We start from the raw sequence: 23,261 nt of genomic DNA on the forward strand, positions 1-23,261 counted from the left end.
TCCTCTGTGTTTGTCTGAGCCAATCCGCAGAACGACCAGCCATGTCCAAGACCGCCGAGCCCCAGACACACAGCGGTGAGTAGACAGCACCTCGTGTGTGGCCAGATTCTAGCAGGTTGATTTTTATTCATCATTTATTGAAATATGAACATGAAGCAATGGTAAGATGTTTGCTTTGTTGTATTTGGGATAAACACAATGTAAAATGTAATGTAAAAAAAACACAAAAGTCTGGAAGCATTGGTCATAGTCAAAGGGGAGCACCTTTTGCTTGTCATAGGAGAATCATTTAATTCATAATCTATTTCAATATTAATATGGCGCAGGTCTTAGTTCTTCAAATACCTTTTGCTTACCATGCGATTTTAAATTATGACACGATAACAAAAAAAAACGCATAATTCTTTTGAGTTACTTATTTAGGTATCTGGTTGAATTTGTACGGAAGAGGATTAGGGCCACATGTGAAAAAATGTGTTGAGTTCTGAGTTTGAAGTCAGAATTCTGAAAATAAAGTCAGAATTATGAGAAAAAAAGTAAGAATTCTGACTTTAAAAAAAAGGTGTTCCAGGCACGCCCAGCTGGGAGGAGGCCTGGGGAAGACCCAGGACCAGATGGAGGGATTATATCTCCACCCTGGCCTGGGAACGCCTCGGGATCCCCCAGTTGGAGCTGGTTAATGTGGCTCGGGAAAGGGAAGTTTGGGGTCCCCTGCTGGAGCTGCTGCCCCCTGCGACCCGACCCCAGATAAGCGGATGGAAGATGGATGGATGGAACTTAAAAACAAAACATTTCACTTATAACAAAACAAATCAAAGTGTAGACATTCATAGCATTCCCGTATTTCGGTGTATCCATTTTTAAAGCAGAGACAATAACAATAGCATCTAATGTAAAGTCCCTTGTATAGAATTCCACACATGCACACACATATGCACACAAAGGCCTGCATAATGTGGTTTCGTCATAATGGTATTTTCTTGCATTTCAAAATCAGAGCTGCAGTTACAATAGGACGTGTTGGCATTTTCTATTGTTCCTGCTCCAAGGTCTCCTGTTGAATCAGAGCTGGGGAAAAGAATACACACAATGTCTAATTAACAGCTTTTAGTCATTCTCAGCTGGTAACTAACGGAATAAAACTGTCTGACAGGTCCCTGCACAGTAAAAATTAAAAGAACAGAAATGGAAAAAAAAAGTTGTATATGACAGCTTAAATCCAACAAGGTTATTTACTTGTACACCGACTTACTGTCGGTGCCGTGAGGAAAACAATTCATTAAAGTAATAGCTGTTACAAATAAACTACTTTTGCAGTCGGGATTATCCAAAAAATGAGAGAAATAAAAAGCAATATGTGAATCTATTATCCAAAACAGTTCTGGGCTCGTCAGTGTCGCTTTTTTGGTTTTTCACGAAACTCGATTTTGAATGCAGCAGTAGGAAAGTACATGAAATACCCGGCAAAAAAGAATAAAATGACAGCACACATTCAGGTGTCATTTGCAATTCTGCAGTAATCACAATCAAAACTCACAAAGTCTACATCGTGAGAGATTGTAAAAGCCTTCAGCGGTTATCACTCTATTGCACATTCTGCTTGTTATTGTCTGTTGTATTAGTGTCATGGGAATGAAGGAAATTCTGGTTCTGCTGATTGGTGCAATAACAATTCACAGCGTCAAAAGAACCTCTAATATTGTAACCTGGGCTCAGCATGGGGCTCCACATTGAACCGCATTGATTTGCTTTTGTTAATCACATAACCCTCGTATTTATTTTCCCACCTCCATTATGTGCTGAGATACGAGGTAATGGACAGCAATTGGTTATTGGATAAAAGATAGTACAGGTGTCGTTCACAGTGCATGACCCCAGAGAGCCATGAGCACATTCATGCAGGAGCCCCTTTACAGGACATAACGTCTCCCACCACGGAAGAGGTTATGTTTTTCTCACTAAAGCACTCGTTTGGTTATCCCATTTGAGTGTTTATAGCTTAAAACACAGCCGCAGAGGTGTGAAAGAAGGCGTGAAAGTGTGGCATTCTGTTTCTTTATAACACAACCCATTTGTCTTAAAATTAGATTATGTTCAACTATATTGCAAAGATAAAGCTGCAAAAAGCCTTCCTCATTAACAACTGAGTTTGTATTGCAGGATACATAAATACTTACATCACTTCCACGTTCGCACTCGTTCAAAGTCCTTAAACTATAAACGGTTCACAGCACCACACCTATTGTGTGTGTGTGTGTGTGTGTGTGTGTGTGTGTGTGTGTGTGTGTGTGTGTGTGTGTGTGTGTGTGAGAGAGAGAGTTTTAGCTAGCCTGTTCTCATGGACCATACATTCCAAAAGCTACGAAAAGTTAAGCACTGTAATTCGTATGATTTCCAAGTTGTTGTTTTTTTGCTGTGCACACCACACTGACTGCTGCTGTATAAGAACGTGGCTGGCCGTGTAGGGAGGTGGTCGGGGTTATGAGTGGGCATTACAGTTTTTGCCGATTGCTGACACACTGAAACAAAAGTATATCACAATTATCAATACCTTACACTCAAGGAGCAAATCATTGGCCCAGATGTGCACAATGTCAGCCTCACACTTTTTTGCAAAACACTAAACACACTTGTATACTTTAGACACAGAAGTATATCATGATGTCACTTCCTTGCAATTCCAAAGCACTGAATACCACACCTACCTATGAGCCAATCTGTGAAACACAGCCATCAGGTGCGCAAACACATGATTGCTTAATTGTAAACACACCAATCAGGTTGAAGCAGTATAAAAATTCAGCAGGTAAGTCTAGTATTTTCTGTACTGTATTTTTTTTTGTTGTAGTTGTTTCATGTTTGTCTGTTGTTTGCTGAGCTAACAGTGTTATGCACATTACTGTAGTAGCTGTATGAAAACTGGGACATTTTGTTGTTGATTCTCCATGTTGACATGTTGACTGATTTGGGTATATGAAGTGGAATAAATTATATTTTCCTCAGTCTGCAGCATTGGTCTTGTGTAGTGTTTGGTGAACTTATGTATATTTGCACTTTCTCTGTGTATTTCATTCACAGTACTCTAATCACTGAGAAGTAGAATTGCTGCAAGTGTTTTAGGTTAGCAACAGCAGTGTGTAACTGGTTCAAACTAAATTAAGTCATTGGTTTTGTCTCTTTTTTTTTTTTTTTTTTCTTTTCTTTTTTTCTTTTCTTCTCTTCTCTTCTCTCTCCTCTCCTCTCTTTTTTTTTTTTTTTTTTTTTTTTTTTTTTTTTTTTTTTCCTCTCCTCAGTACCCAGCAGGCAGCGTTGTCCGCAGGCCAAAGGGCTGGAGAGCATTGAGCCTCTGGTGCGTTCTGTGGAGGAAACCCCTGATCCCATCCCTACCACTGTCACAGGAACTATTCCATCCTGGATCAATGGGAGCTTCCTGAGGAATGGTCCTGGAAAGTTTGAATTTGGGAAAGACAGGTATTTTATTTTTAAAATACTATGGAAAAGAAACAACTTACAGCTTTTCTCGATTCCTAAGACACATTTCTTGAAACTTTGTGCTAGGCACCGTTGGGCTTAGCACTTTCGTGCTCGGGCCCTAATAAAAATAGTGCATAGTAGTTTTTAGACATTTTAATGCAGAAATGTGAAACGTTATATCTTTAAATGATAATAATAGTAGTTACATGTAGTAAAAAAAGCAGAACATTAACACAACAGGAACAGCAGAGAAACAGAGGAAACAGTATGAGTCAGCAGAGTCAACTTCAACACTATACACTGTATAGTGTACAGTATAGTTTTGAGACGGCCTGTATCTGCTCATCTATGAATACAAAGGAAATGTTGAGAATATACAGTTTGGAGATATTCAGGCAACAGATATTAAAGCTATAGTGCATAGTTTCTGTCTCCTCCACGAGGCATTCTAAGTGACGACAACACAACCCAGTCTCACAGCAGTTCGTGAAATGGCCACGTAATTTAATCTATTTGATTTGTGTACACAAACACGTTTATCTCGTTTTTTTCGTGATGGTCAGCACATTTTTTTAAATAATTTATTTCAAAGGGAAGCATCTTTCGTGATCACAGCACAATTCTCAATGAGAAGATGATGTAGAATTAAGGGCGACTACGGTAGCGAGTAGTATGAAAGCCCGAAAATCCGCATAGGGAGGTTGGTTGGGATGGTGGATGGGTCAAACAACACAGGACTTTCACCCAAGAGACCGGGGATCGTGTCCCACGTGTCATGTTTCCTAAACCCAACTGTCCCGTTCTTCTTTTCCTAAACCCAAACGTGCAGTCGCTGTCCCGCGTCCCGTTATTGTTATTGTTTTCCTAAACCCAACCGTCCTGTTCTTCTTTTCCTAAACCCAACCCGTCCTGCTATACAGCTACAGCTATGCAATTGTTGGTATTATAAAAAACGTGCTGACCATCACGAAAAAAACTAGATCAACGTGTTCGTGTACACAAATCAAATAGATTAAATTACGTGACCATTTCAAGAACTGCCGCGAGACTGTGTTGGACAACAACACTGTCGGGAGCATCCACATGATGCAAGCCTTCCGTGATCTCGCACCACCCCCACTCCCACCCCTCCTCCACACAGTTGCTAACACGGAGGATAGAAAAACCATGCTAGACTCTTCGCTGCTGTTGTCCTTTTTTCAGCATTGATGTAAAACGCATCACATTTTGTTCACCATACACTACACCATTATGTAAACATAGCCATACTGAGAAATGTAGAGAGAGTTTTGTGGAGCTGATAGGCTTAATTAGCTTCATATCAACAGCTTTCTGCCCCATGTATTTATTTTATAATGGGGCACGTGCAATACTCTACTATATCAGGGCCTGTGCAACATCCTCTCAACTAGTGGATGATCTCCATTCATTTTTCTTGTCCCAAATTACATTGTTGTCTTTCCCACGGGACAATAAAGTTTATCTTATCTTATCGTAACTCATTTGGCAATGGCTTGAAAGTAACAGACGTCCATTTATATAAAATAGTTGGACACAATAGCTTTAAAACCATGTAGTTTAAGCTGTCCCACTCTGAGCCAAATGAGTGGTTAATTCAGCCTTCACCCATGACAAATCCTAAAAAAAATTGTCCTCGTGTGGATGAAAAAATTAAGGTGCTCTCTTTGTTCTTTAATCGTTTTACACAACTACTCTGGTGACAAATTACTTGTTTTTATTTTTTCTCTCAGATACACCCACTGGTTTGACGGCATGGCCATGATGCACCGGTTCCACATCTGTGAGGGCAACATCACCTACAGCAGCAGATTCCTGCGAAGTGACTCATACATCAGCAACTCAGAGAAGAACCGCATCGTGGTGTCAGAGTTCGGGACATTAGCCATGCCTGATCCCTGCAAGAACATCTTTGCGCGCTTCTTTTCACGCTTTCAGGTTCCGAGTATGTGTGTCTTGCTTACATGTAGCATATTACCATGTGTAATCCACTTCAGTGCAAAGTAGCACCTGCACTGCCAAATGCATTATTTAAAAAAATATTCAGTTCATTTTTGGCGTGAAGGTGGCTGTGCCAGATTACTACAGGCAGAGTAGACGTCAAACAAATTGTCAGAGAAAAATATATTTTCTTATTCTTTTTTCTTCTTCAATGCTTGTACTGTAGTATTGTATATTGCTTTTGCAGTCCAATGACAGCCGGTGTTACATCATAATGTGTTTTTATTAAGGTAAAGAGAACACAAGTCAATATGTGTGTGTGAACAACTGTGTGTAGTAGTCTCTGAGGGAAAGATCAATCTGAAGCACGGCATAAAGCTTCTAAAAAACTAAGTAGGAAGAAATTGATGGAAAAAGTAGTTTTCAGGGTTATATGTCAGAACGATGAGTTTTTGCTGAGGTGTTATAATGAATATGTTCCTGACATCTGTATGTGTGAACAGAGGCCACAGATAACGCCAGTGTGAACTTTGTCAAGTACAAGGGGGACTATTATGTCAGCACCGAAACCAACTACATGAGACGAGTGGATCCACAGAGCCTGGAGACAAAGGAGAAGGTGAGTCAGTGTAACGCATTTATAAAAGTCTCTTTTGAATGCTGATTCTTATGAACAGTCAGAGGGTAAGGACGAGGGAGACGGGAGACTGTTGATAATGAACATTGAGGACAACAAAGATGATGATGCTGTCCATTTAAGGTGGACTGGAGTCAATACATTGCTGTCAACTCGGCTACGGCTCACCCACACTATGACCGTGAGGGAGCCACATACAACATGGGCAACTCCTACGGAAAAAGCGGTAACTTGCCTTCCTACAAAACCAAATATGTCTGTATTTATGTAAATATCCTTATGCGCTCCATCCAAATATGTCCATATTTATGTAAATATCCTTATGCGCTCCATCCAAATATGTCCGTATTTATGTAAATATCTTTATGCGCTCCATCCAAATATGTATTTATGTTAATATCGTTGATCCATCCAGGTGCAGGGCTAGAAGGGGGGCATGGGGTGGCACCGCCCGACCCTGAAATATGGTCCCCGCCCCCCTCCATTAGATCAGGAGTACTGGCACTTGGCTGCCTGTTCTGCCAATCTTCCCAGCCCTTGTCACATGACCAATTAATGTTTCCATGGTGACTATCATAAATTCTGCTACCATGGAACCAGCACTGGAATTGTTTAAAAAATAAATTAAATAAAGTGGCAGACTGAGCCTATAGAAAACGTGCATTGTAGTCAGATAAACACTTTGTTTAAAATGAAAACAAGTGAAATGAATAATGAATGTGATGTTTTATTCAGCAGAATTACATTGTGTTGTTCTATCCTATCAAATATTTCCTATATTTCTAAGCAGACTTTCTTTTCGTGACTGATTATTAGTCCACCCTGTGCCACCCTACTTAAATCCATCCTAACAAATACTGTACAACACCAGTTGTTTTTGCGCCTCGTCAGGCTTCTTCTACAACATCATTCGTGTGCCTCCTCCTGGGGAGAAAGCAACGGAGGACTCCGCAGACCTGGATGGAGCCAAAGTGATCTGCTCCATCCGTGCAGCTGAACCCAGGAAGCCTTCCTATTTCCACAGCTTTGGTGAGACACACACTACAGTATAACAAACACCTTCTTCACAGTAAGTAGTCTTGCATGCTGGATGTATACTGAAGTGGAATTACAGTAATGAGTTCTATGAGAGATTTAGTTTTTCCGACCTGCACTGACAGGGTGAGTCTATCCTTCACTAAAAGAGAGCGTCTCAGTTTTCCTCCTGCTCTTATTAATTACTAATTTGAATTCTAGTCTCTCCCTGCTTCTTTTAGGACAATCACAGCTCCTTTGTCTTTCTGCTCAGCTTTCACTATCTCTTTCTTTCCATAACTCTGCCATTGACTCACACACAAAAGTACACACTTTCTCTTACACTCTGTGTCTGTTAAATCCGATAAAAAGACACATAATCAACTTTTGACTGTAGTTTTTGTCTTATTAATTTCCTTTAGACAGACCAGCGCATTGCAGTAGTTGAGCCTGCCAGACATGGAAGCATGTACAAGTTTTGACAGCAAGTCCCTGATCCTTATGATATTTTGAATGTGGTAGTAGTGTTATTGATTTAATGTGACTACTGAAACTTAGGTCAGAATCCAGGATAATGCTGATATTTCCAACTGGATTTGTACTCTTCTTTAACAGCCTTGACGTCTTTCTTAATTTTCATTGAAGAATTATGGCGAATAAAAGAAAAGTAATACTAGTTACACTGGCCACATAGCACACCTGTATGAACATGATTGGATGTTACTAGTCAGGTGTTTTTCAAGCAGTTGATGACGAAACCGCTGATAGTGAAGCATTAAACTGATGCAAATCAGCTAATGCAAGCACGACTCCGTTGCTCTGCCCGATCTTACACAATGTTGCTCCGTGTGGTTGTTGCACTGCGCCAGTTCCCTGATAATATCTCAGTCTATATTTCCTGCAGACCACCCTTGCTCTGCCAGACTGTCTGGCACCAAGAAATCTCGCAAGCGATGGAACATACGGTTATACAAGGCAACACATAATTACTTCTGGCAGTAGAGCTACAGTAGATGGGGGGTATGTTTAACCCCCATGTCATGTGTTTATCTGCTAGCACAATAATTTTGGTGGGGCTGGGGCAAGAAATATTTAGGTTGCAAAGTGATGGGGCAAAAGTGCAGTAGCAGTGTGCTTCTGCAAAAGGGATTCATTGTTATTTTTGCAAACCCTCCATTACTGGTCCAATTAAACAACATGGGGCCACTTGGAAACTCATTTTCAGTTAGCATACAGACATAATGCCCTACCAGTTATTTTCCAAATTTGGTTCACACCTGAAATCATGTTGGCAGGTAACATAGCTTTGCAATAATTGTCCCATGAATGACCCATTTCATATGTGTTTATGAAAATATTCATGGGGCGTATCAGTGGGGCGACAACAAACGATGAACTGTGACATGAAACTAGTCTACAGAATCAGCATTTTCACTGTAGAAAGTGAGCTTTCCATGTCTTTTTACTATAGAGCAGGGCGAGGTGCTATATAAATACTGTTAAAGTTTAAAAACGCTCAATCCACTTGGAACTGCTCACAGCTTTTATTCAGAATCTGAACCTTTAAATGAGCTGTCAGGACTTCTGTACTGTTGTGATGTCACAAAAATACTACAGTATAAAGTGCCGCTATTTACAGTCATTCCCCGGCTGCAATGACGGTGCATAGACTCCGAGAGCGCAGACGTGGAAGACCCAAATACGCTGACCATTCATAGCAGTCTGGGCTTTTTCAGGAGGGGATCTTAAAGAGACAGGTGCTAAAAGACAGAGGGTGAATCCAGGTAAATTCAGACAGACAGTATGAGAAAAAAACAAATATGTAAACATGTTCTAGTAGAAACCCAAAACACAAGTATGCACCTGAAAATGAGCATGATATGGAACCTTTAAATGTGTCATCCCACCATGACACAGCATTACAATTATTTATGAAAATTATGAAAATATGATGAATACGATCTGTCAGTCGTGTGTTTTTTGAATGCATACATTTCGCCCCGTGTGTGCCCTCCCTCTCCAGTCATGTCGGAGAACTACATTGTGTTCATCGAGCAGCCGATCAAGCTGGACCTGCTCAAGTTCATGCTGTACAGAATCCAGGGAAAGAGCTTTCATAAAGTCATGACCTGGGAGCCTCAGTATGAAACCATCTTCCACTTGGTCGACCGCCACACTGGCAAGGTGGGTTAGTTTACTGCACAGCAGCAGACACACATAAAAAGTGCGAGGTAGGATACGCACACACCCGTTTGCTGAATAGTCACAACAGAAAAGGAAAGCTGCGAGCTAATCTGTTCATGCATGGCGGCGCTTTTTCCTTATTTATTTTGATGAAGTCACACTCTGATGGTGTAGCCTTTTCTCATACATTGTTACTCTCAATTTTCACATCTCATTACACAGCATACCCATTAAGCATACAATAGCAAACCTTCGTAATGTGAAGGTACAACACAGCAACAGCAGCGCCAGGGAATGCACTTGTTCTCGAATGTTCAAACCAACACAGAAACTCCTTATTTGTACAAAAGCCATAATAAATCTGTGTTATTTTATGAATAAGTTCCTGATTGCTTGCGCTGACTGGTTCAACAGCAGAGTGAGGTGAAGTACCGTGCAGCACCCATGTTCACACTGCATCAGATCAATGCTTTTGAAGAGGACGGGTTCTTGGTCATGGACATGTGCTGTGGGGACGATGGTGAGGTCATTGGAGACTTCACATTGGAGAATCTCCGCAGAGGACCGGGAGAAGAAATGGACAAGGTTAATGCATCCAGCTTGACTCTGAATCATAATGAAAAAGCACACATAATCAAAGAGTGCCTGGCATACTAATGTTTTATTAGTTTGTCGTCAGTGAGCAGCTCAGATTGAAGGTCTGGCTTTTACTAAACGGTTTCAACTGAAGAAATATTCAACTACCAAAAAATAGACATGTGCAATAAGCTTTTGAAATCTCTGCCATTTCAAATGTGGTGAAGTCTATTACTTTAATCAAAACATACTTACCTAAAAAATAATATCAAGATTCCTCCAAAAAATATAACTGCCATGTACATTTTTTATGTTGTGTCAGTGTTTTGTTTCTGTTTTGGGCTCTGATTCTCCCTGAGGTTGAGTTGCACCTTTCAGTCAAAGGAGCCACGCTCACAGTTTTTCATGTCTGTCTGATTTCGTTTGGCAGTTTTACAACTCGTTGTGCAGAAACCTCCCAAGGAGATATGTCTTGCCCCTGACTGTGGACGAACAAACTCGTTTGGACCAAAACCTTGTCACTCTGCATAAATATACAGCCACAGCAAAGAAGACCAACCCGAGAGAGGTAGGATAAAACCGTCATTGTGTATACAAGGTAATATGCTTAACTTAACATAACACTCAATCTGGTTTTCCTAGAATAAAGTAAAAAATGGGCCCTATGATCATGATAAATGCCGCCGATTCACTCCCACATGCAATTATCCAGCATGAAGAGACACTAAAGGTACTTCAAGGATAGTGCTTTCATGACTTACAGCAGATAACATGATGTTGAAATGGGAGTAATTGTCATTTAATAGCTTACACACACACACACACACACACACACACACACACACACACACACACACACACACACACAGTAAATGCAGTTGACTGAATGTGTTCTCTGGTTTCGAGTTGGTTGTCATTTTTCAGTCAACTTCGTGCCTGTCCAACAGTTTCTTATGGCAGAATAATGCGGAAACGTTGAAAGAAAATGTGATGTTTTAGTTGTCATGACTACCTGAGTGACACTGACCTCAGTTCTTGGTGAGAGTGGTGTTATGTACATGTAAAAGCTGCTGGCTACCACAATATGTTTTTTTTTTTTTTGCAATAAATATATTTCAAAGTAAAATTAAAAGAAATTGATTTATCTTAATTCAAGTTAGAGATGAATGCCTGGGATTTACTTTACGTGTTTTAGAGAATAATGCAGTATTGAGTCCAGCCTTCAAATGTGTACGGTAAATCAGGTCTGTTGGTGTGCATTAACTGGCTACATTTTGGGCTAAAATGTAAAAGTTGCACTGAAAGTAAAATCCTCACTTCCTCCTGTGACCCGTGCAGGTTTACATGACCCACGAGGAACTTCACGATGACGAGCTGCTGCAATACGGCGGCCTTGAGTTCCCTCAGATCAACTATAACCAGTACAATGGCAGACCGTACCGCTACTTCTACTCCTGTGGCTTTGGACACGTCTTCGCTGATTCCCTGCTCAAAATGGATGTCCACACAAAGGAGCTTAAGGTTTCTATCAATCAAAGACTTCTTAGGGAGGAAGTCATTCTTAACTGTTCACATCAAAGTTATTTCTACTGCTGCTTCGAGGCTGGGAGTTGGTTTTATAACATGAAACGGCTCCGAGTGAAGCGGATGCTTATGTAATCTTCCCATTCTAGGTGTGGCGTTATCCCGGCTTGTACCCGTCTGAGCCTGTCTTTGTTGCATCGCCCAAAGCTACCGAGGAAGATGATGGAGTGGTCTTGTCAGTCATCGTCACACCCAGAGAAGTGAGTTAAGAAGTACTACAAAAACAACACAAAAATAATCAGAAGAGCAGCAGCAGACATCGGTAACTTGAATTGTGACAATATCCATTTGACTAGATTGTAACAGTGCACTTTGACACAGTGCTTTGAGAGATACAAAGAAAAAAGATGCAAAATTCACAGTTTTCAAAGCAGACTTTGTATATGAGTTTGTGCAGCACATTCTCATGAACGGGTTCGTATGATATGCTACGGAATCACTTACACACATTAACAGTTGTATGGCTGTATATTTACATTGCCGTAATCGTAGATAGATTATTGTGGTTTGGGAGCAAAACACCGGTCACACCCTTAAGTAGTACTCCCGGGACACGAACACACGCTCCTGGGTAAACGTGTTGTGTTTTCCCTGGGACACGAACTCCGCTCCCCCACTTGAAAGTCCTGTGTTTTAGGAATTATAGTACAATACTTTTCATAGCTACAGTATACACTAGGGGTGCATGATATATCGAGTCAATATCGTTATCACAATATCATGTTATGCAATATTATATCTAAAGTGTCGCAAACAAAAATGATGGCGCCAGTAGCATGCAGCGAACTTACAGGCTCTAAATTAAATATTACACACAATTCATAAAACCTTCAAATAAACTACCATGGCACCATCTTAGAGTAGAATGGAAATGCTTGCATATTTAAAACATATTATTGCATACTTACACACCCAAAACACCAAAGTGCGAAGACATAGAGGACCAGACGCAAGCTTTTATTTTGAAAAGTAGAAGCCCGACGGCACCAGACAGGAGGCTCCAGGCTGCAGCCGTACAGTCTTGCAAATTAAACCAACCATCTAACAAATTAAACAAGTTTTTATGAAGGTTTATTTGAAATAAACCTTGTGTTGTAAGAAAACTTGTTTAATTTGTTATGAATCTATTTTGATGCGTTTTCCCATAACGTTTGTAATTTTACATATGTTTAAAAATATCGAAATTAATATTGATATTGCTATATTCATAATCGATATCGCAATATCACATTTTGTCAATATCATGCAACCCTACTATATACAGTACATACTGGCAATCTGGAAGTTCTGCGAATGCCAGTTGGGCCGATTTGGGCTTCTGGAAAAATGAAAGAAATGCGTCAACACTGGCGTATCACACTAGTTTGACAAAAATATGCAAGACTGTACGGCTGCAGCCTGGAGCCTCCTGTCTGGTGCCGTCGGGCTTCTACTTTTCAAAATAAAAGCTTGCGTCTGGTCCTCTATGTCTTCGCACTTTGGTGTTTTGGGTGTGTAAGTATGCAATAATATGTTTTAAATATGCAAGCATTTCCATTCTACTCTAAGATGGTGCCATGGTAGTTTATTTGAAAGTTTTCTGAATTGTGTGTAATATTTAATTTAGAGCCTGTAAGTTCGCTGCATGCTACTGGTGCCATGATCTCACGTGAGCCTGGTCTGAAATTGGGCCGGTAAGGGACAGAATTGCCAGGGCCGAATTTTTGTCCCAGTCTGCCCCTGGCTATATGTATGTACGAATGGTTCACAAGAACAGCCTGTTTTGTGTGACCTGATCATACATAAATCTCACAGTCTGGTACTTTCACTACAATTCTAGTGAAGAGGGTGTTCTGTGACCTTGTTCTTGACATAAAATATTGCATCCCTCTTGTTTCCAGGAGAAAAGTACTTTCCTACTCGTTCTGGATGCCAAGACCTTCACTGAGCTGGGAAGAGCAGAGGTCCCTGTCACTATCCCGTTCGGGACCCACGGCGTGTTTAACGAGATGGGCTAGCTGCGCCACGGTTTGCAGCTCTGCAGATAATTGATGAAATTGAACCAGTAACCAGCCACTTTATCTACAGTATAGAATATCTCTGTTGATGTCATTGCCTGTAAAATTCCTTTAACTGTGAAAGAAATAAAGAGCTGGGAAAAAAACGGCAGACTTTTTTGTTTGTGCCTCCTTGATAGGAATATGCATGTCCCCACTGTGTGCTGCCATTACAGTCAGGAAGATGGCAATCTTTTGGAGACTAACAAGACAGAAAGCCCAGCATGGCATCAGCGCACTGATAATGTTTGTCCTCTAAGTGTTCTTATATGCTCTTATAAGATTTTGAAACAGCCTCTAGATAATGCATGAGTCCCATACAGATGGTGCTTACCTGGAAGGACTAATAATTTACGTTGAAAACATTTTCGAAAAACGAAACAAAGCATGAAAGTCAATACAAACATTGAAATAAAATCCATTCCCCCACCTTTTTTTTCTGTTGAAACCCAGAATGTTTTTGCATCATCACGCCACTGGAAACGCTATACTCCCAGTGAGAACAGAACAGCACTTAGGATACATAAAAATGCATCAGAGTAAATTCAATTTCTGTCAAAGTAATGTGATAGAAATGGACAACGTCTGAAATGCCAGGGAAACAAATGGACCTAACTGGTCGAACGTCTCCAGAGAGTCTAGCAGAGGTCACATCAGAAATGTGCTGCCGTTTGTATTCGCTCAAAACAACCCAAAACAAAGTCGACGTACTGTACACGAAGAAACTGACACGCAGGACCTTGTGTGTGGAACGAGAGCAGTTCCGCTGTTTCATTTAACTGTGAGCCGAACAGAACAGTGTAGAGCAAAACACACAGACCCTACCCAGCATTTAAAGAAGCCTACAGCTGCACTTGTCACTCCACCGTCTCCACAATTGAGTTTACTGATGCTTATTCCATCGGCTATTTCCCCTCTCGCATTGATCAGAACAGATTGATTTGAACTGACTCTGGGCTCTGCACCTGATACACGCGCTAATGGCTGTGTGAAAGCTCAGAGGTTTCAAAAATATTATGCCCCATGTATTTTTTTTGGGCCTTTTTTTTATATTTCAAAAGAGACTTTCAGTCAAGAGTTACAGTGGAGAAGTTTTAAAGATATTTTGCGACAGCAAGTTCCAACCGTTAATAATTCATGACCGTACAGTACACACAGGCAGAGGTTTCGTCTTTAGCTTCTCTTATTACACTGAACTGAATAAAACAGGATGGAATAGAGCTACAGTATACTGTTCATAATTTCGTTTAATGTAATTGATTTAATACTGGGAATTAACAACACATGTTCCTTGCTTCAACTAGGGCTGTGTCTTCTACTTAATAAGCATGCCGTACAGGTCTCCCAAGATACACATTCATTAGCCCATAATTTCTAATTGAATCAGTCATGCTTAACCTGTGTGTGTGTGTGTGTGTGTGTGTGTGTGTGCACATACTGTATGCTCAGGTTCATTAGTAATCTCTCCAACGAGCATGACCAGTAGAGAGAGATACAGCGACCTTTGCCCTCACATGAATCTTAAACTAAATTCATCAAAGCCTTATCAGCACCCCTTTAATTGAATATTATTGGGTGAGACATTAAGCATGAGGATCAATGGTTCAATCAATGTGTTTTTCTAGATAGTTTGAACACTGAATGTGTTCAATTCACCTGGGAAAGATTGCCAAGCACACAGTCAGCATTGCCAGACCTATCTCCACAGCGCTGTGGACTAAGATGTGGCTACACCACAAATACATTCCAGGATAGCAGAAGAAAAAAAAAGATCTGTGTTGTTTGCATTTTTTTTTTACCCAATCACAATTGTCTTGGGCGGCGCTAAATTCAGGACTCAGAGACGGTGGCTCTGCAAAACAGTCGAACATAGGAACTTGTTTTAGTGGAACATTTGCACCGCGCAAAACAAAAAGCCACATACAATATTAAATGAAGTTAACTGTTGACACAATACAGTAAGGTGAACTATTTAAACTAGCTGGATACATGGTTAAACATAATTTGGTTTTACCAGTGTATCACGTGTGTATTTTGTCCACAACAATCCCCACCAATAAGTCCCAAAACGTCCCAGTTAGAGCGTAAATGCCGTAAACATATTCTTTGTAAATCTTTACAATCATTCCCCGAAAGAACCAAGCAGGCCCGCCTTGTTGCGCGATCCAAGTTTTCTCCAAAACTTACCATTTTCAGCGTGTCACGTTTGCTTGGTAGCTCAGAGGTTCCGGTTGCTGTTCCTCGAAATCGACCAGAGTTTATAATGTAAACACAAAGAAAACGGAAGGTGAGGGACATCCAGCAGAACTTCCGGCAGTGCCGGAGCTATACAGACTACAGTAATCCCACCGGTCTGTCCCAAAACATCCCAGTTAGAGAGTAAACACTGAAAACATATTCTTCGTTAATCTTTCGAAAGAACCAAGCAGGCCTGCCATGTGGCACGATCCAAATTGTTTTGAAAACGTGCCTTTTTCAGCGTGTAGAATGTAAATGTACTTCCATTGATCCAGACTACCAAGCACACTACGTACAGTCATTCTGGAAGCACTTGTGCAGGCATCTATACATACTGTACACTGTAGCACAAATAAACTTGCATACACAACATTTGTATGCAAGTTGGTTTGTCCTGCTTTCAAGGTGACTGTTTCAGACTGGCTCTTATTTGACCCATGAGAGTATGTATGAGCTCACTCTCAAACTCCCCTGCTGTCTCACTAAGCACAAGTTATTGCAAAGAGTCTTAACTTCGGCTGCTATCTGTATCATTATTTCATATCCCATGAATTCATAATGGTATCATCTATATTCACCATATTAGACACACTTCTCAGAGGCAGGCACCGATTTCCCTCAATAGTGATAACAATGTCTTCTATATCCAGATATGTCATTCCCCCATCTTCCCGGTCTTGAGCCGCCATGTGGGAGCACGGTTATCTGACACACCGATTATCTGTGTCTGCGTGTGTGCGTGTCTGCGAGTGTACATTAAGCATATGCTTATTTATGAAAAAGCGTAGCAGTAGGAGATATGTACGTGTGTGTGTTTCTCTGTGGGCCCTCTCTAATTGTACACAGGGAGAAAAAAAAAAAAAAACTGCAGATGCTTTATGAAGTCAGAATGGAGCAATTAAATTCCCACGAAGGGGGTGAATCGTGCAATGTCAACACGAATAATGTCCCACCACGGACCTGACAGCCTGGCTCAGGAAAAAGAAAATGTGAGGAGAGGATTTATCCATATTGCACAATCATGGATGGAAATAATGTGATGCTGAAATAAGAATCCACAATGCAAATGTAGCTGTCTCTTCCCCACACCATACAACAATGTTTCTCTCTTGATTTCATGCCTTTTTTGTGTTATTAGAAATGTCTTCCTCCTCCTGAGCCTACTGCTCAAGCAACTGTAAACTTAATACAGTTTATGCAACTGCTGCTCACTGAGAAAATTACTTGAATAACTAAATGGCTTCTTTGTTATCTGCTAAAATGAAAGAATAAAATTGTCTGGCTTGGAAATAGTTGCTCGAAATGCACAAGGCTGCCATTCTGTGTTTGAAAAAATATGCATTTCTACTTAAAATCAAGTGAAGAATAGGCTTCATCGGCCACTGCAGCACTAACGCAGGACAGATGCAGGATACATTCATGCCGGAGATGATGCTTTTCAGTGTCCCCATAATGACAGAGCCTTCAAACTCTTGGGGGGTGGGGACGAGAATAAGCCCGGGCCAATATAGGCAGAATGAGGCTGATTTTGCCATTATAGCGGCGAGCTCTTTTCCCTCTTGGATGAAAGCCTGGGCTGACAGTCAAACATCATTATGAGCCAGTGGCCTTGCAGTTTGTCACTGTCAGTGCCTCTAAATAGAGACTTTGTTTTCAAGATTTGCAAAGATTTATGACATTCCGGGCACTATTTAAGCAGTGATGCACAGCAAAGTCATTTTGTTTAATGTGAAGCCACTTTGAGAAATGGCAGATTCTTCTGTGCGTGGTGGACCTATTTCCTCCGAGCTCAAATAATACGAGGCATTGTGTTAATTTTTTTTTTCCTTTTTCTTTTTTGTATCTTTCTTTCAATCAGAGGAAACCCTTGGTGTGTCTGGGTATTGCTTAAAAATCATCATTGTTGAGTCCACTCTTAAAACCCTACAAAACATTTGTGAATTGCTATGACTTGTGGGTATGAAGCCCTTATAATGTCAGCCAAAAAAAGGAATTGGCCTAATAGGCCTTTGCTAAATACTCGAATAAAAGATTCCCTATGTGCTGGAAGACCGGATATTCTTGCTAGGAGTGCAAGTAGCCAACACGCTTATTATTGCTTCCTAATTCCTTCCTCGATGTGTTGCAGTTGTGGCCTCGTCTCTCTTTACAAGGCAGTAAATATATCCCTTATGAGAGAGACAGTCATCGTGTAAGGAGGATATTATACATGAATCACAGAAATTGTTTCCCAAAATGTATAGGCGTTCACAGTATCCTGCAGCAACAATACCCCAGGAGATTGAGAAAACAGGCCAAGTGAGGTCACTATAATTTCACTGCTGAGGACCACAGGTGCATCTCTCCCCCCGGGCTCCCTTGGCCCTGCAGGAAGATTACAGGAACATCTTGGTAATATTTCTATAGGGTAGCATTTATTATTGGGCCTCGATGTGACCGAGTACCACGTTTTCCAATAAGAGAGCACCCGTCCGGCAGCGCCCTCTGCTGGCGCACACTAACTCCTCTTTATAAAGTGCCGTGGCGCCTCGACACCGACACACATGCAGTCAGTGCAAAAGAAGCGTTCACTTCCTCACACAGGAGCGCGCAGCTTTTTGGAGAGAGTCAGTGGTGGTGTTGGGGGCGAGAAAAAAAAAAGATACTATACAGTCAGCGTTTTGGAGCACTTTTCAAATGAGTTCTTCTATCTCGTTAGAGATATTGGCACAGCTGACTGACCGTTTCGCGCCAGTTTAAGGAATGTTTTAAGGACAAATTGTCTCCAAGGGGCAATCGGAGCTGGCAGTCTGAGCCCTTATAATGCGGAGAGATCAAGTCTCAGTAGTTGGTCGGTATGAACGCAGCGCAGACGGACCCTGAGAAACTGCTTTCATGGATTGACTGATTGATTCGCATTTGATTTTTTATTTTTTTGCCCAATACCAGAGGATTTGTCTGTGTCGTGGTTAGTCTATTATAAAAAAAAAAATAAAAAACAAAAAAAAATCGTGGATTATTGTTGGGAGTCGAGGGTTTTTGTCGGAGGTGCGTGGGTAACGAGGATATTGATTTTTATTATTATTATTATTGATTTTTTTTAACAGTTAGCCTACACCTGGGTCAAGGATCCGAAGAGGGGAATTAACCTTTCATAAGGTGGAAATATCAGTCGTGCTGGACCTTAACTCATCTCTCCAACAATATGAAGTCTGTCACTGTGTGGATGTGCGTTTACAGCTTTCTCCTGCTCTTAGGTGAGAAGTGAAATTATGAAATAACATGTAGAATTGTGTGGAAATTGTTATTTTTTTGTTCTGGGTCATATAGAGATACATTCTGACATCAGTAGCCTAATTATTGCCAAGGAGCATGTTCTGCTATGTGTCCACTTTTTTTCCCTTCATGCAGGAGTTGTTTGAGGGCACAAGGTTTATTCTGGTTTTTTTTTTAGATTTTATTTTATTTTTAAAATGTGAAGCCAAATACTGATAGATAGAGCATGGCGTTCATAAAAAAAAAGAGAGATTAGGTTAGATTATGTGTAATTGTCACCTCTATAGCTACAAACCCAAGTTGTTCTATGCAAGTGAAACACTGAATACTGGATCCATTAAAGAACCACAGCATCCATAGTTGGAATACAAATCTCGCGACTGGAACAGCTTTTAGGCTGCAAAGGAAACATGTCTGAGTTTTTTTTTTTTCTTTTTCAGTTACACATTTGTGTTTGGTTTAATATGAGAAAATCAGTCGTCATCATCATCATCATCATCATCAGCAGCATGATCCTCATCATCAGCATCATGAGCAGCATCAACAGCACAATGCCAATTCAAGTGTCGCCCACAAAGGCCAGTTCTTGAGTTAAAAAAAAATCCTCTGACTGATGAAATATTTTCTCAGTTAACTTCACGTTTCTCCTCTCTTAGCCGTTTCTCTCTGATTCTGATGCAGTATCCTCTCCTCTCTGAGCCCGATGCTCAATATCACCACACGGGGTCTCTCTTGTCATTTCACCAGAAGTGTCTCTACTGGTGTGTGTGTGTGTGTGTGTGTGTGTGTGTGTGTGTGTGTGTGTGTGTGTGTGTGTGTGTGTGTGTGTGTGTGTGCGTGTGTGTGAAGGCGCGTTTGAATCTTGACTCCTGTCAAACGGCCGCACCTGAGTCTCTGCTCCGAGGATCCCTGTTTACTCATTGTAAGCTATAATGTTGCTGGTAACCTAGATGTGAATTAAGTGTAGTTCACTTTTATTTTTATTTTTTTATTTTTTTATTTTTTTGTCGAGATAATTAGATGGCCTCCACTTCAGTGATCAAGAATTCCTTTAATTAGATTCGAATAGGAAACTGAAAGCTGCAGTCTGACTCGTTTTAAAGGCTTTTAGATGCACTAAAGTGAGTCCAGATAAGCACAGGTAAAGCACTAAATATTCATTAAATGAGAACTTAACAAGACCCCATATAGAGATGTATTAGATGCATGTGAACCATGAAGAATGTAACTGTCTTGGTAAAAGATGCCTTGGCGTGTATGTGCATGTCAGAGGCCACCAAACCTGTTTATATGTCCCACATCAACGAAACAAAATTATAGCAGGTTTATGATGTGTGCTTGCACTTGCACACCATTAGAGCTGCACCGATTATTCGATTGATCGATTAGTTGCCAACTATTCAATTAATCGCCAACTGCTTTGATAAACGATTAATCGGTTTGAGTCATTTTGTACGAAAATAAACATTTTCTGATTCCAGCTTCTTAAATAGGTGAATATTATTTTTAGTTTCTTCTCACCTCTGTGACATTAAACTGAACATCTTTGAGTTGTGGACAAAACCAAGACATTTAAGAAAGGACGTCACCTTGGGCTTTGGGAGACATTTTTCACAATTTTTCTGACATTGTGTAGACTAAACAACTAATCGATTCATCAAGAAAATAAGTGACATTGAAAATAACTGTTAGTTGAAGCCCTGACACAGCTATACAAATACAAAATCACACACATTAATTTGCAAAAATTCTGAGCCCCTTTGTCTCTTGTCACCCCCACCTCTGTCCCCTGGTCCCCAACCTATAGATGAGGCAGCGAGTTCCTGGGATGGTCCCTCAGCTGTGTCCGTGTCTTTGGCCACTGGGTCTCCAGGATCTCAGGGCACCGGGTCTGGGCCCGGAGCTCAGACAGAATGGGTGGACTGCATCCAGGCGAGTGACTGGTGCAACCAGAACCCTCAATGCAGCTCTCGGTACCGGGTGATGCGCCAGTGCCTTGTGGGCAAGGAGAAGGAAGCCATGCTGGACAACAACAGGGAGTGCCAGGCTGCCTTGGAAGTGCTGCTGGTTAGTCCTCTGTATGACTGCCGCTGCAGGAGGGGCATGAAGAAGGAGCTGCAGTGTCTGCAGAACTACTGGACCATCCACATGGGGCTCACCGAAGGTAGGAGGCAGATGGTTTTTTACAATTCTCTGTCTCGCACAAGTCACATCACATCATGTTTAATCGTTTGGCAATTTCAGATCCTGTGATATAATAATAACACCTCTTTAAGTCATGCAGTGTCTTGTTAAAACTACAAATTTATTCCGAAATGAAAAAAAATTAGAAATGTGAAATTAGCACTTGCTTCTTTCCTTTACAGCTTATTATGAATGAGCTGGATCTTCAGTGTCATTTGTAACTTCTGCATTCTCTCTGTTGCTGTGATCTCAGCTTATAACTAGAGATGTTCTGATACAATTTTTTCCTTTCCGATACCGATTCCGATACCTGAACTAGCGTATCGTCCAATACAGAGTACCGACCCGATACCGGTGTGTTAAAAAATACATATATATATTATTGTGTTTTAACAGCTCTATACTAAATTACTATCCCTGTATGGATGTGCTATGGTTACTTTCATTGTTGTATGGCCTGGTTCAAGTTAAACCCTTTGTCAAACAGGAACAAACACAGAGAACGAATGCCATGGCACTTTCTTTTATTATCTAGTTTGACAGCGAGTCATAACAGAAAAAAAGAATGTAAACAAACTACTTAAAAGTAAATTTTATTCAGGGATAAATTACGCGGTATCGGTTTGTGCATAAACTCCGGTACTTGCCGATACCGATACCAGCATTTTAGGCAGTATGGGAGGCTTTTCCAATACTGGTATTGGTATTGGAACATCTCTACTTATGACATGTTCAATGGTTTTGTTACTGAATATGTATAGCAGGGCTCTTCATGTACAACAATACATGTGTACATGGAGATGCACGCATTGCTGCAGTAAGTAGTCTGTTTGTGGATGTGCAACACACCTCTATTGATATCAATGGGTATGACATAGCGCATTCTTTCACGTTATAACATTTATTTTAAACTAATGTTCCGATCTCAATTGTACTTTCCGGGCATGTACACCACACCCATTGTTGATGCTAGATTCCCTCATGCCCTTTTATAGTGATACCCAGAAGCCCCTGATGAAAAATATATATGCTTTCCCACTTTCCTCACCCTGTCGAAAGGTAATGGAGCTATAATGGGATTACATTAGGTAGAACTGTTATGGTACACTTATTGTTTTTCACCTAAAGTGTTCCATATTACCATGTAATTAGGTTACAGTCGTATAGCTCAGGCCCTTATGTGTCCACTTATGCAGGACATAAAATAGCACTCTTGTTGTAACATTGAAACCTTCTGGTTTTACCATTGCAATGCGTTTAGAGAGCATAAAGCAGCCTCCTGAGCGGACATGACTCTTGGTCACAGGTACAACACAACACAGTGAGTACATTTACACCGAATTTAATACAGGTCATGTCAACAGCTTATTCCGTTTGGATATTCCTAAGGCCTTTTTCTGAATTTAGAATTTTCCATCTAAGACATGTGTGATATGCCGGTATTATTTGGGTTTTAAAGGAATTCTTTGGACATGTATACAGCGCATTCGGAGTGTGTCTCAATTGTTTGTTTTTTATCGCAGTTTGCGACAGTTGTTATGGCCAGTTTTTGGCTCTTTTGCCTGTTTAAGGATTACGGTCAGCTCTGTGCGTTGCTATGGTTGTTGTACACAAACCAACTAGCCAACAGTTTGTAAGGCTGTGGTAGAAATGCATGCCCCCAAAAAAAGAAGGAAAACCCAAGCTACTTTTAAACATTATGAAAGACTTGTGTATCAACATGTTTTTGGGGACATTTTCAAGAAGGTGGTTGAAGCAATGAAAGAGGGAGACTGTGTTTGCACAGTTAAACAAGTCGGCCATTAGTGACATTTTTTTTGCCATCTGCATGTAAACGGGAATATAAGTGGAATATTCCCTTTCATTAGCCGTGTAAACAGCTTAGTCGGAATGTTGTCTTTTTTTAAATAACTGAATATTTAATATTATGTGCATTTAAACTTAGTCTGTGTTAAATACTGTGTGAAGACAAATCTGACTGAATCAGAGCGGCTGGAGATGCCTTGCCCTTGGGGCCGGGCTAAAGGGGGGCCTTAACCCAACAGTGACATTACTCCATGCTCGTACACGCGGCCAAAGTCTGTGTGACTGATGTCAAGTGTCACGCCATGTAAACATGG

At 40.8% G+C, this 23,261-nt stretch overlaps 2 protein-coding genes across 3 annotated transcripts in view; both read left to right on the forward strand.

The window, feature by feature from the left end:
* Positions 1–13,576, forward strand: bco2l (beta-carotene 15, 15-dioxygenase 2, like). Its single transcript, XM_039802109.1, has 12 exons — positions 1–75; positions 3,294–3,471; positions 5,226–5,437; positions 5,937–6,052; positions 6,194–6,296; positions 6,962–7,099; positions 9,108–9,268; positions 9,683–9,853; positions 10,275–10,412; positions 11,183–11,365; positions 11,518–11,628; positions 13,309–13,576. The coding sequence occupies exons 1-12, from the start codon at positions 42–44 to the stop codon at positions 13,423–13,425; spliced, it is 1,662 nt and encodes a 553-aa protein (XP_039658043.1). The 5' UTR covers positions 1–41; the 3' UTR covers positions 13,426–13,576.
* Positions 13,577–18,255: 4,679 nt separating this feature from the next.
* LOC120561138 (GDNF family receptor alpha-2-like) overlaps positions 18,256–23,261 on the forward strand; it is a 79,599-nt gene continuing 74,593 nt past the window's right edge. For both annotated transcript variants that reach the window (XM_039804104.1, XM_039804105.1), the window contains exons 1-2: positions 18,256–18,938; positions 20,765–21,121. In XM_039804104.1, coding sequence (XP_039660038.1) covers positions 18,887–18,938; positions 20,765–21,121 — 409 coding nt within the window. In that variant the 5' untranslated portion in view covers positions 18,256–18,886. The remainder of the gene's footprint in view (positions 18,939–20,764; positions 21,122–23,261) is intronic.

Source organism: Perca fluviatilis, chromosome 6, assembly GCF_010015445.1.
Source record: "Perca fluviatilis chromosome 6, GENO_Pfluv_1.0, whole genome shotgun sequence".
Classification (NCBI taxonomy): domain Eukaryota; kingdom Metazoa; phylum Chordata; class Actinopteri; order Perciformes; family Percidae; genus Perca; species Perca fluviatilis.